The sequence below is a fragment of the Spinacia oleracea genome, chromosome 4, assembly GCF_020520425.1.
Source record: "Spinacia oleracea cultivar Varoflay chromosome 4, BTI_SOV_V1, whole genome shotgun sequence".
In the NCBI taxonomy this organism is placed as follows: domain Eukaryota; kingdom Viridiplantae; phylum Streptophyta; class Magnoliopsida; order Caryophyllales; family Amaranthaceae; genus Spinacia; species Spinacia oleracea.
In genome coordinates, this window is record NC_079490.1 from 2,356,563 (window position 1) to 2,370,576 (window position 14,014).

The window sequence follows — 14,014 nt, forward strand, 5'->3', positions numbered from 1 at the left end:
AGTGATTCAATAATGATAGAATTTGAAAAACAATCGGTATGACGGCTTGGAAAAATTGTACCATTAACGACGAGAAATCCCGTCGTTAAAGGCCAATAATCGTTGATTAATGACGCGATTTTCCGTCGTGAACCCGTCATAAAAGGGGTCTTCGTTAATGGAAAATACCGTCGTTAACCCGTCGTAAAAAGACATTTGCGACGGTTGTTCTCGTCTGTGTTTGGTTGTTAGCCCCGTCTTAAAAGGCTTTTGCCACGAGATTTTTGACCCGTCATAATTAGATTGTCATTAAAGATACAAATTCGCCTTAGTGCAACACCACATAATTAGGGTTATCTGTTTTGGAGCCTATTTTCTGGACTTTTTCACATCTATCTGTTTTGGAGTACTATTTAAACACTCTAGATTATAGCTTAGTTGTATTCTGTAATCTATACTTCTCAAAATCAACTTTTATCTCCTCTACATATAGACATAGCGCGTTAATACATTGTCAGTGAACCATATTCAATCTCCATGTTCTGTATTTAACTCCTTATATTTTCAATTCAAGATTGGCCTATTGTAACTAATTTGGTGCGCAAGTGTGCAACAATACATGTAAAAGAATTCTGACCAAAAAAAAGAACATTGTATAAGAAGATAATTCCCAACTTTTTTCTCAGACATAGACGACCATCACATTAATTATTTCGTCAACTAGATAGAGTTTAATTATTTTGTTAGGATGTCACATCTAAGCATTGTTGAATCTTCCTATTTAAAAAAACTAATTGTACGTAAAAGTGCCATACTGACTAGACTACTGAATGACTAATATGCTTCAAACTATTGCCTTTCTAGCTCATTCGTCCACTACTAGAAATTTGATCACTTCTAGAAATTTGATCATTAATGACAATACAATAATAACGGTAAAAGACGGGACTAACAATCAAATAAGACAGGAATAACTGTCGCAAATGTCTTTTTACGACGGAATAATGACGAGATTTTACATCAACGATGCCCCTTTTATGACGGGTTGATCCATGTCAGAAAATTCAGCCACCATTAACCTTTAACGACGAAATTTCCCATCATTAATAATACGAAGTACAATTTCTTATAATGACCCCCCCCCCCCCCCCCAAAAGTTTAAAGCTCCCTCTATATAAAGGGACATATAAGGTAGGAGTTACAACTTACAAGCATCAAAGAAGTAAATAGTATTTGTTTTCCTTTTTACCAAATATACTCCATCTATTTCTTTTCTAAGGCCACCCATAGGAAACCTCCCATGGCGGTCGCTGCCTCATGGTTGATCGTCGCGTTTTTATTGCTTGGCATACACTCCACAGGTATATATCTCTTCCTCCATCCTCCGTCTAAGGCCGACCATTCTAATTAATGCGGGTGTCTGGTCTCATATATACATATATAATGTGTACAATTTACAATAACTATGAGAATACCCTTAGTATCCTCTATTAAGGGTGAATTTTATTCACCTGATTTTCACTTATTTTTCAGGAACTTATCTTATATGAACTTAACAAAACTTATTTTAGTTACAAATTGTACTTGATCAACCCTTATTTTTCCTAAACACATCTCATCTGAATTCACTACAAGAAATTGTACCATTAACGACAGAATATCCCCTCGCTAGGGACAATAGTGATGAGATTTCTTGTCGCGAACTCGTCATAAAAGGGGCCCGTCATTGATGGAAAATCTCGTCGTTAACCCGTCGTAAAAGGAATTTGCGACGGTTGTTCCTCTCTTTATTTGGTTGTTAGCCCTGTCGTAAAAGGATTTTGCGACGGGATTTTTACCCCGTGGTTATTGGTTAGGGTGTGTTCTCTTCATTCTTCAACTTATAAGGTATGAACTTATCTTATATGAACTTTTCTGAACTTATCTAAATTTATAGGACCTTATTAGAACTTATAGGACCTTATGGCACCTTATTGGAACTTATAACACCTTATTAAAATTTATTGGAACTTATCAGAACTTATCTCAACTTATAGGACCTGAAAATAAGGTCCTATAAGTTAAAGATAATAAGGGCTTAGTCATTAATGATACAAATTATTGTAGTGATTGAACTGAACTTATTTTCCCTGAAATAAGGTGAACATAACAGAGACTAACTTGAAATGACGATAATTTAACCGATGCAGAGGCACAAATTGGAGTATGTTACGGAAGGTTGGGAGATAACCTACCATGCGCAGAAGAAGTGGTTAACCTCTACGAATACTACAACATAGGGGCAATGAGACTCTACGAACCCGATTTACCGACACTCGAAGCCCTACAAGGAACCAACATCCAACTCATGTTAGGGGTCCGAAACCAAGACATTTCGTGTATCGGGTCGGACCAATCGAACGCCGACGATTGGGTCGAGACTAACGTCCTCCCTTACGCTACAACGATCAAGTACATCGCGGTCGGAAACGAGATCAAACCGAACAGTACGGAAGCCCCGTGGGTCGAACCAGCGATGCAAAATATTCTATGTACACTAAATGCAAACGGGTTAGGAACCGAAATTAAGGTATCCACGGCGATTGATACGGGCTTAATAAAAAACTCGTATCCGCCGTCTAATGCCGAATTTAGTAACTTAACTTACATTACTCCAATCATAAATTTCTTAAGAGTGAATGACTTTCCATTATTAGTAAACATTCAACCTTACATTGCTTATATGAATGCCCCAAAAGGTAGTATTCCACTTGATTACTTACTATTTAGGGAAACTCATTGTGTGCTTAATGATACTTATAATGGGGTTAATTTATGTTACAAGAACTTATTTGATGCGATGTATGATGCGATGTATATAGCGACACAAAAAGTTTGTGAGTGTCATAATAATAGCAATAAGACACTCTGTCAAGATAAAAAGAGCATGAGTAATTATAAACCGGTTCAACAGGCGGTTTCCGAAAGTGGACAATCATCCGGTAAATTCAAGAAGCATCATAGGTTTCCGGTAAACTTTCCGGCGAACTTTCCGGCAAATGGCGACGGCGATGTTGTGACGACGGTGGAAAATGCAAAGACATACTACAAGAATTTGATCAAGCATGTGAAAAAAGAAGGTACTCCTTTGAGACCAGGGGCAATTGAGACATACTTATTTGCAATGTTTGATGAGGATAAGAAACCCGGGGATGAATCGGAGCGGTTTTATGGGCTTTTTACTAATGATGGACACCCTAAGTATGGAAAACTTGATTTTAGCTGATAGTAGCTAGTAGAGCTGTCAAAACAGGTTATCAGGTTGGATGCGGACCGGGTCATCTCAGGTCATGATCATGTCGAGTCGGGTCACTTTATTATTTGGGTACAAGTCGAGTTCGGTTGGGTTTGTTTTCGGATCACAAGGTGAGTTTCCAACAGTTTCCCCATATATGTGGCGAGTCCATTATTCTTACTAAACATGTCACTTATGATGTGTGCGTGTGTTCGTGTGTGCGTGTTGTATGTGAAATTGGACATATGATGTAATAAGTATTATATATAGAACATCTTTTCATGTTTGTTGGAGTGGAACTTTGTTGAGGGATGAATTAAATAAAAAATTATGATTTTCATCTTTGTTGTAAACTTAACCTTATTATAATAGCGTTCATCTTTGTTGAAAACTTAACCTTATTATAATAGCGTTCATCTTTATTGAAAACTTAACCTTATTATAATAGCGTTCATCTTGACATATATCTTTGGGGTGATGATAAAGGTGGCAAGTTGCGACAACATTTAGTTGTCACAATCATACGTGTCGCAGTTTAATTGGTACATATAGGTGCCACATGCATAGACTATGTGTCATCACAATATTTTTACTATCAATTCAATATTTTTACTATAAAAATATGTAAATAAGGTAGTCGATATAAAGAAGGAAACAAATTATAATATTAAGATTTTTCTACCTTTTTTGAAACATATATAATAGATTATATAAGTTAAATATTTTAGTTTCCAATTTAAATCATGACACATAAACATGTCATGTCATCATTATGACACGGCTTTAAAGGTCGCATGTTACGACCTTTATCATTTTTCGATATCTTTGATCTATTATGAATTTATAAAGCTTCTATACCTAGAGAATAAAATGAAACAAGGCTAGGTTACTGGTTAGTCTTCTTTCAAGACAAAATCCTATTTTTATGCAGGAGATCGAATAAGTTTATGAATGTAGTCTTTGGACGTGATTAAATTTGATTTTGAAAGAGATCAAATACTTCTATTTAATTAACTTTTCAATAATGCCTTACCAAACTTCTTGTTATATATAAACACGTAGGAAATTAAAACTCATACTACATTCAGTTCGATCTGTGATTAATTGTAAGATACTTCTTCCGTATTTATTTAAGAGATACACTTGGTTGGACACGGGTATTAAGAAAAAAAATTGAATGAAATAAAGTAATTAAACAAGTGGGATTGAGTAGATATTTTAATACGTAAAACAAGTGGGGACCATGTCATTTTAGGGGTGAGGGGTGGGTTGGGGTGTAGATAGATTATTTAATTAGATGGTGGGGTTGATAAGTTACTAAAAATGACAAGTGTATATCCTAAATAAATACTATACGGCCGGAAAAAACAAGTGTATCTCTTAAATAAATACAGAGGGAGTATGTAAAAACTCAATTGCATTCACGTACTATACGTCGACGTTTAGTAGACATATTGGTCCCAACTCCCAAGTACACAGTAAACACAACCCACAAAATTATGCAAGTGGTAGGAAGCCATCGATCTTCAAGTGGAGGGCAATACAAGGTTCCACACATTTTCCACTACTTGTTGAAGAACTTGTTCAACACTTCGGAGTAAGGAGTACATAACTATTACAAGAAATTGTACTATTAACGACGGGAAACCTCATCGCTAAAATTGGATTTTCTGACGCGAACCTGTTATAAAAGGGTCTGTCATTGATCGAAAATCCCGTCGTTAGCTCGTTGTAAAAGGCATAAACGACTACTGCTCCTGTCCTTATTTGGTTGTTAGCCCCGTCGCAAAATGACTTTTAGGACGAGATTTTTAACCCTTCATTATTGGGTTGTCATTAATGGTCAAAAATCCCGTCGCAAACTACAAGAAATTGCACATTTGCACTACAAGAAATTATACCATTAACGACGGGATTTGGAAATCCCGTCGCTAAAGGCCAATAATAGTGGTATTTGCTATCCCGAACCCGTCATAAAAAGGGGCCGCCATTGATGGAAAATCACGTCATTAGCCCATCGTAAAAGGCATTTGCGATGGTTGTTCCCGTCTTTATTTGGTTGTTATTCCCGCCGCAAAAGACTTTTACGACGTGATTTTTGACCTGTCGTTATTGGGTTGTCATTAGTGATATTAATTCTTGTTGTGTTGGATCAATATTGCTAAAACATTTTTGTGGAAATTAAAAGAATTAATCACAATCCATGTACGTCCATGAGTATTATTTGTGTTTTGGAACCATTGACTTGGTAGTTGACCTGATAATTCAAGCTTATGTTCTCACACTGCTATTGCTTCTATATAAAGAGCCATATACAAAGGACATTAAGCTATCAAGTAAATCAATACTTCAAAATTTTCGATATTTTTCCATGGCTGTCCTAAGCAACAATCCTCACAAGGCTATTGCCGCGACATTGTTCATCGTGGCATTCGTATCGCTTAGTCTGCACTTTACAGGTATCTTTTTCCCTATCCCTATCCCTTATCACTATTTTCACGAGATGAACCCTGGTTTTGTGAATTTTAGTTGAAGCAAGCTAAGTCATATTACGTATTACTCCGTATTATTTTAGGACTTCGTATTAATTAAAGATATTATAAAAATGCGAGAGGTAATAACTAATAAGGTGTTAATAACCGGTCAGGATTGAGAAAAATATTATTTTCCGGCCAAGTCCGGTCCAAATCCCTTTAAAATAGAGTTTTGGACCAGATGAGGTGCATTTCACTAAATTTATTGTGCTTGTCGTGTCATGCATGTCTTATCATATTTTTTCCAAAAAAAAAAAAAATATGTGGTCTACCTAAGCCCGATCTACGACTTTGTGACCGTGCTTTTTTATTTATGTCATTTCCGGCCGTGTTTTTCGTATCCGTATCCGACCGTGCTTTTCGTTTCCGTATCGTGCCGTACCTCGGCCCAGAGGCATCTTTGCTTATGTACTGCAAAGCTTGTACTAATTCCTATTGACAATTTATTGTAGATGCACAAGTTGGAGTATGCTATGGAATGCTTGGAGACAACTTACCTACCGAAAAAGATGTAGTGCACCTCTACAAATCCAACGGCATAAGGGCAATGAGACTCTATAGTCCTAACTTAGCAACTCTCCAAGCCCTACAAGGCTCGGGCATTAAACTCATGCTAGATGTACCGAACGAAACGGTCCCATCCCTCGCGTCATCCGATCCATCATCGGCGATGCAATGGGTCACGACTTATGTCGTCCCCTTTGCATCGTCGATTAAATACATCGTCGTAGGGAACGAGATTCACCCGTCCGATAAACAAGCCTCCTCGGTCTTACCCGCCATGCAAAATGTTCTAAATGCACTCAAACAAAACAAATTAGGAGACCTAATTAAGGTTTCTACGTCAATTGATACAACCCTAATCGTAAACTCGTACCCGCCATCCGACGGTCAATTTAACGACACGTCGTCGTCGTATACCGCCCCGATAATAAAGTTTTTATCCACTAATAAATCCCCCTTGTTAGTGAACGTGTACACTTATTTTGCTTACGTTAGTAACCAGCGCGATATTAGCCTTAATTACGCGTTATTTACCTCCCCCGGGACCGTGGTTACCGACCCTAATAACAACAAGAATTACAAAAACTTGTTCGATGCAATGGTAGACTCGGTGTACGCGGCGCTGGCGAAGGCCGGTGCGCCGAACACGGCCGTCGTGGTGTCAGAAACCGGATGGCCGTCGGACGGCGGTGACGCGGCTACGGTGAATAATGCGGGGACTTATTATAGGAACTTGATTAATCATGTGGAGCAAGGGACTCCTTTAAGACCAGGGCAGGCTATTGAGACATACTTGTTTGCAATGTTTGATGAGGATAAGAAAATTGGGGCTAATACTGAGCGCAATTTTGGACTTTTTACTCCCACTAAGCATCCTAAATATGGCCAACTCAACTTTAGTTGATAAGAACTCTTTTTTTTCCCCAATTATTCCAACTTTCTTTTCTTTTGTTATAAAAATTAAATGTTTTTTTTGTGTGTGTACCACCCGGTTCACCTTTATGGCTAATCCGGATTCGGGGCGAGTTCTGAGTGGATATGTTTCATTCCCCTCCCAATTGTTGTTGCGGGGGATCGAACACGGGTCCTCCCTACCAAGTTCAGCCTCAATCACCACTGAACCAACAATCAATTGGTATAACACGTTTGCCGGTTATGATGAACATTTTACGTATGTATTTGTATTTCACAATGAAGTTTAAGATTGAAGTATGAGATATAAAATGTTATGTTTCCCCTTTTTTTTTTTTGTTGGATTCATTTTAATATCTATATATGTTTTATCACCAATGAAACGAGGCATTTTTAGGGGCTACCCTATTTGTTTCAACGTATTTTGACTTATTTAGTTCAGATACGTTCAGCAAAAACAAGGCTTTTTCCATATTATTAAACACGCATATAAATAGTTCTTTTCTGCAAAAATAAGTTCGAATAATTAAGTTAATTTCATACAAGTTCAGTTATACTAAACACAGCTTTATACTTCGTACATAGTAACTATGTTATAGAAGTTCATACAAATATAGGAGGAGAATTTGAATGTGTGATCCATCTATTATGTAATAAGTACTTCCGTTATTACTCCATACGTAACCAATTGTCTGTTAATTCAGTAGTGATTGAGGCTGAATTTAATAGGGCGAACCGCGTGTTCGGTCCCCGCAACAATTGGGAGGGGACTGCAAGTCTGCAACCTATCCACCTAAAACTCCCCCCGAATCCGAATTAACCCTAAGGGTGAACCAGATAGTTAAAAAAATAATTATTACTATATACGTAGTACATCTTTGTCATTTACTTAGTAAATGCAAGAATCTTTGTAAAGAATCTTTGTAAAGACAAACATCATCGTATTAATTTTGTTTTTAGCATAATTTTGTGGACTAAAATATGAGAGTGGGTCGTAGGTTATCAACTTATCACTTTGCTATGGACTTTCTAAGACAGACATTCACATAAATTTATTTACAATAATTCAAAATTCTAGATATTATTTTTTGATGCGTACTAGACATCTTTTATTAGTGAAAATGATGATGATTTTGTTTCATATGTTACTGAAAGATGTTGATTGATAACGTTATACAACTATTCAGCATATCAAGATCATCGGATCATTTCAAATATATATATATAAAAAAAAACTCATACGTAAAGAAAATAATAATGAACAATTATATCATGTACTTTAATTCCGGCATATATAAGGGAAATATATATATATATATATATATATATATATATTTCCCTTATATATGATAATGAATGGTGAGGATGAGAGTTCTCACCATAAGAGTGGTTCTCACCATAGGGTGGTTCTCATGTGAACCTATATATATATATATATATGAGGACTATCATTTTGGTGGGCATTTTTTTAAGGAAACATCTATAGTGGGTAAAGAATCAACGTAGTAGTACAATATATGTAAAAGAAAGGGAAGAAAATAAAATAGTAGTATAATTAGGGAACAAATTAATAAAAATATAAGTGGGCTAAAAATCTAACTTTAATTAGCTATGGAGAATATTTAATTGCTTAATATTAAACTTTAGTCTACCACCTTACTATTTACCAAAAAAATAAAATAAATTATCCATTATAATCTCCATATCAAATTAATTTAAAACATAAAAATTAATCTAGTTTAATTAGATAACTTTATTATTTAACGATTATTTTCGTTTTTGGTTTACTAGTTAAATTTAGTTGCATATATTCCTACAAAAATAAAACTAATCGCCAAAAAATGTAAATTACAAACAACAATTTCAAATCACGCATGATATGAATTACACCAAAATTGTTAAGCGTCCGGTCAAAATTGTGTCGTCAAAAAGAGGATACCCTTCGGGTGGCGGATTTCACCACCGTCCAGTGGATTTTCCGGCGGGTGCTTCGGACGGTGGAGGTGTTACGACGGTGGAAAATGCGAAGACGTTCTACACCAATTTGATCAAGCATGTGAAAGGAGGTAGTCCTTTGAGGCCAGGGGTGCCAATTGAGTCGTACTTGTTCGCAATGTTTGATGAGAATGAGAAACAATATATATTTAGAGAGGTGAATTAATGAATCGAGACTCTCAATAAACTACTGGGGATCAGGCTCGTTCAACAAAATTATTGTTGTTACTAATCTCGTTAGACAGGCTTTAGTTTTCATGATGGGTGTGCATGTACGTGCGTATGTTCGTGTAAGTGTGTAACCCGGATGTACTCGACCTTGTCATGCTAAATTAATAGACCAATTACATGCATATCTCCCTGGTGACCAATTACATGTTCGTGTAAGAGCAACTCCAATGGTTGAGAAAAAGGACTAGCTTGCAAATATTAAAATGTTAAGCTAGTAGCTAGACCGACCATTGTTGTACATTTTCTAAATTAGCTTTGTTTGGCCAATTAGCTTTGTAGAGATAATTAGCTTGAAAATATGTCAGACACATATTTTTCTTGAAAACGTAAATAAAATACAAAAAAATAATAATTTAGAAGTATCTAACCAATGGATTAACAAGTGGCTGAAAATTGTATAGCTTAAAAAGTTGATGTGGCATTCCAAGTTATAAAATGATTTAGCCAACCATTGGAGTTGCTCTAAGTGCGTCTGTTATGACAGTTACGTACGTTATTGGTGTAATGGTATTTCAAAAGGCGAAATTCTCGTCCTCAGGGTCACCGCCCTACCACTTGAGCATCGCGATGCTAAATGAATTAAACAAATTACACATACGACTAAGTTATGACGGTTTGTTGATTACGTAATTAGTCTAATAATATTTTAAAAGGCGAAATCCTCGCCTCACCGGCCCCACTGCCCGACCACTTGAGGATCGTGAAGGAGGTACGTAAGTTGCAATATGAGCCGCAATTATTAAATTTACAAAGTGTTATGTTTTCGTAAGCATAGTGGTTTTTTTTTTTTTTTTTTTTTTCAAATATAAGGAGAATGATATATTGTAGCAAAAAATAATGTACACATTGACGTCGTACCATAATGACGTCATCCACTTTGTATCATCAGTCAATTAATTTCCTCCTCCTATTTGTATATCACCTGCTTCTTATCCATTTATTCAAATTTTCGACCATTTATCAATAACGAATAGATCAGATAATTGGATATCCATTTTATATTTTTATCCTTAATTAATCACAACCATTACTTGAAAGAAAAAGAAACATTGTGCTAGTTCGGAATAGGGATGGAAATGGGTGGGATTTGGGTCGGGTGGAGCATCACCCGCATTCATCATCCGCTTCCATCCGCTCCACCCGGTCCATCCGTCACCCGCTTTACTCATCACCCGCATTCCGTCCATCCATCACCCGCGGGTGAACCGGGTGGATCGGGTGATATTCGGGTGAAAATTATTAACTATTAAAAATTCACCATCTAATAATATGCATAATAATTTACGAAAAGAAAAAGGTTACATACCTTCACTTATTTCTAAAACATATAATTAGTTCTTATCACGCATAACTTATAACCAAAAAAGAAAATTAAATAAGCACTAACATTAATACATAATGGATTTATACACATTTTATGTTTAAATATTAATATAAATAATATATTTAAAATAAATGGGTGACGGATCGGGTGATAAACGGGTGATGGATCGAGTGATGGATAAAAAAACATCACCCGCATCCGACCCGCATCCATCACCCGCTTCACCCATCACCCGCTTTTCATCCATTTAATTCGGGTTTTCACCCATTTAATTATAGCGGGTGACCGCGCGGGTTAATGGATCATCCACTGGATATTTCCATCCCTAGTTCGGAATGGAGGGATTAGATAATACAGAGTATGGAGCCCATGCGTTGGCAACTTGGCACTGATGACAAACAATGGAGGCGCAACCTTCGCTATACATGCACTGGAACCCGACTAGGTTTTTTTGTTTTGTTTTTATTTTTTGTACTTTTACTATACATCCATGAAAAAAAAACACATCAAACCATTTTCTATTATTATATTGGACAAATATAATTCGAGGACAAGGAGGAAAATAACAAATGCAAGAAATAAATATCCTCAAATTATCTCACTATCGCTATTGACAAGTGAGTAGTGACTTTTTATTTTATTTTATTTTAAGGAGTTTATAATTTCCAAATTCACGTGAATTTTGTACCAATAGTGCGTGTGATTGATAAAGAGACTAATTACAAAGTACAAATTCAGTAATAGGTTTTTTTTCATAGTGGATGTACCCATTGTTTTTAAGAATTCAATTACATTTATGTAGTGATTCAATAATGAAATCGAGATTCTTTTTATTTCCAAATCAATATTTATTTATATATTTCAGTGAATGAGCTATAAGGCATTAAAAATTACCAGTAGAAGGATGAAAGATCTGAACTTGTGACCTATCAATCATCGTACATAGACTATTAATCATACTCTCTCCGTCCCATAATATAGTGCCCGTTTGACCAAAATCACGGTTATTAAGGTAAAGTATAACATTGATAATAAAAACAATAATTATTTGTTCTTTCAAGATAAAGTACATGTTAGTTGGCTTTTATGGAGAGAGAAATTAGAGATTAAAGGTGTGTACATAATAAATAGGCCTAAAAAAGACAAAAATCAAGCACATGGGTTGAATAAAAGTCAAAAAATACAATTTTCAAAGTAAAAATTAATGGTTTAAAATAGAAATAGGCACATCATTTAGGGACACCATTTTAGGAAAACAGGCACTATATTATGGGACGGAGGGAGTATAACCTAATTGTATTTTTGTAATATGTACTCCTCAAGATCCGGCCAGTCAAGATTAATAAAACTTTCCTTTCTTCCGTCTGTAAAATCTTTCATTTCTTGTTTTTGTTTTACGTTATTCGTAATCTTTCTTGTTTCCCTTTACAACGGGCCAACAGTCCCAGAACCTCCTTATATTTTCAATTCAAGATTGACGTATTGTAACTAATTTGGTGCAACAGCAAATGTGTAACAATACATTGTACTAGATAGAGTTTAATTATTCTGCCCCCCCAAAAAAAAAACCTTGTATAAGAAGATAATTCCCAATTTTTTTCTCAGTCATAGACGACCATCATATTAATTATTGCGTCAACTAGATAGAGTTTAATTATTTTGTTAGGATGTCACATCTTTAAGCATTATTGATTAGACCGGATCAAAATGCGGGCCGGGTCGAGTTCGGGCCGGGTCGAGAGTTTAGAAAACTGCCCATTGTGTCGGGCTGGGCCAAGGTTTGGGCCACTTTTGTGTGCCCAAAACCCGCTATTTCGGACCACAACTAGCGGGCTTTTCGGGCCATTTTCGGGGCGGACCAAATTTATAACTAAAATTGTTGTTTTGCGTTGCCCAAAGCCCGCTATTTTTTTAAAAAAATTCGGGCAGGGCCGGGCCCGAAAACCGAGTCGGAATAGGCTGCCCAAAACCCGCTAATTGTCGGGTCGGGCCGGGCCAGCGGGCCTGGCCAGTGATGATCAGCTCTATTATTGATACTTTTATTTAATTGAAAAACAAATTGTAAAAGTGTTATACTAAGGGTGCGTTTTGTTCAACTTATTTGATCTGAACTTATCTGAACTTATTGGAACTTATTACTAATTATAAATAATAAATAATAAATGATAAATAATAAATAATAAATAATAAATAATAAATAATAAATAATAAATAATAAATAATAAATATAAATAATAAATAATAAATAATAAATAATAAATAATAATAATAATAATAAATAATAAATAATAAATAATAAATAATAATAATAAATAATAAATAATAAATAATAAATAATAAATAATAATAATAAATAATAAATAATAAATAATAAATAATAAATAATAAATAATAAATAATAAATAATAAATAATAAATAATAAATAATAAATAATAAATAAAATAATAAATAATAAATAATAAATAATAAATAATAAATAATAAATAATAAATAATAAATATAAATAATAAATAATAAATAATAAATATAAATAATAAATAATAAATAATAATAATAAATAATAATAAATAATAATATAATAATAATAATAAATAATAAATAATAAATAATAAATAATAAATAATAAATAATAAATAATAAATAATAAATAATAATAATAATAATAAATAATAAATAATAAATAATAAATAATAAATAATAAATAATAAATAATAAATAATAATAATAAATAATAAATAATAATAATAAATAATAATAATAAATAATAAATAATAAATAATAAATATAATAAATAATAAATAATAAATAATAAATAATAAATAATAATAATAATAATAAATAATAAATATAAATAATAAATAATAAATAATAAATAATAAATAATAAATAATAAATAATAAATAATAAATAATAAATAATAATATAATAATAATAATAATAATAAATACTAAATAATAAATAATAATAATAAATAATAAATAATAAATAATATAAATAATAAATAATAAATAATAAATAATAAATAATAAATAATAAATAATAAATAATAAATAATAAATAATAAATAATAAATAATAAATAATAAATAATAAATAATAAATAATAAATAATAAATAATAAATAATAAATAATAAATAATAAATAATAAATAATAAATAATAAATAATAAATAATAAATAATAAATAATAAAATAATAATAAATAATAAATAATAAAAATAAATAATAAATAATAAATAATAAATAATAAATACTCCGTAA

General features: G+C 33.3%; 2 protein-coding genes across 2 annotated transcripts; both read left to right on the top strand.

Moving 5' to 3' along the window:
* The first annotated feature begins 1,175 nt into the window (after window positions 1–1,175).
* On the top strand, window positions 1,176–3,593 carry LOC110783277 (glucan endo-1,3-beta-glucosidase-like). Its single transcript, XM_021987587.2, has 2 exons — window positions 1,176–1,340; window positions 2,169–3,593. The coding sequence occupies exons 1-2, from the start codon at window positions 1,280–1,282 to the stop codon at window positions 3,242–3,244; spliced, it is 1,137 nt and encodes a 378-aa protein (XP_021843279.2). The 5' UTR covers window positions 1,176–1,279; the 3' UTR covers window positions 3,245–3,593.
* A 1,872-nt stretch (window positions 3,594–5,465) lies between these two features.
* LOC110783278 (glucan endo-1,3-beta-glucosidase-like) lies at window positions 5,466–7,532 on the top strand. Its single transcript, XM_021987588.2, has 2 exons — window positions 5,466–5,712; window positions 6,240–7,532. Exons 1-2 carry the CDS (start codon window positions 5,625–5,627, stop codon window positions 7,193–7,195), a joined length of 1,044 nt encoding a protein of 347 aa, XP_021843280.2. The 5' UTR covers window positions 5,466–5,624; the 3' UTR covers window positions 7,196–7,532.
* The last annotated feature ends 6,482 nt before the right edge of the window (window positions 7,533–14,014 follow it).

Coding starts and splice junctions, on each gene's coding strand:
- LOC110783278 (XM_021987588.2), top strand. CDS start 5,625: ATGGCTGTCCTAAGCAACAATCCTCACAAGGCTATTGCCGCGACATTG. Junction 5,713..6,239: donor GCTTAGTCTGCACTTTACAG/GTATCTTTTTCC, acceptor AATTTATTGTAG/ATGCACAAGTTGGAGTATGC.
- LOC110783277 (XM_021987587.2), top strand. CDS start 1,280: ATGGCGGTCGCTGCCTCATGGTTGATCGTCGCGTTTTTATTGCTTGGC. Junction 1,341..2,168: donor GCTTGGCATACACTCCACAG/GTATATATCTCT, acceptor TAACCGATGCAG/AGGCACAAATTGGAGTATGT.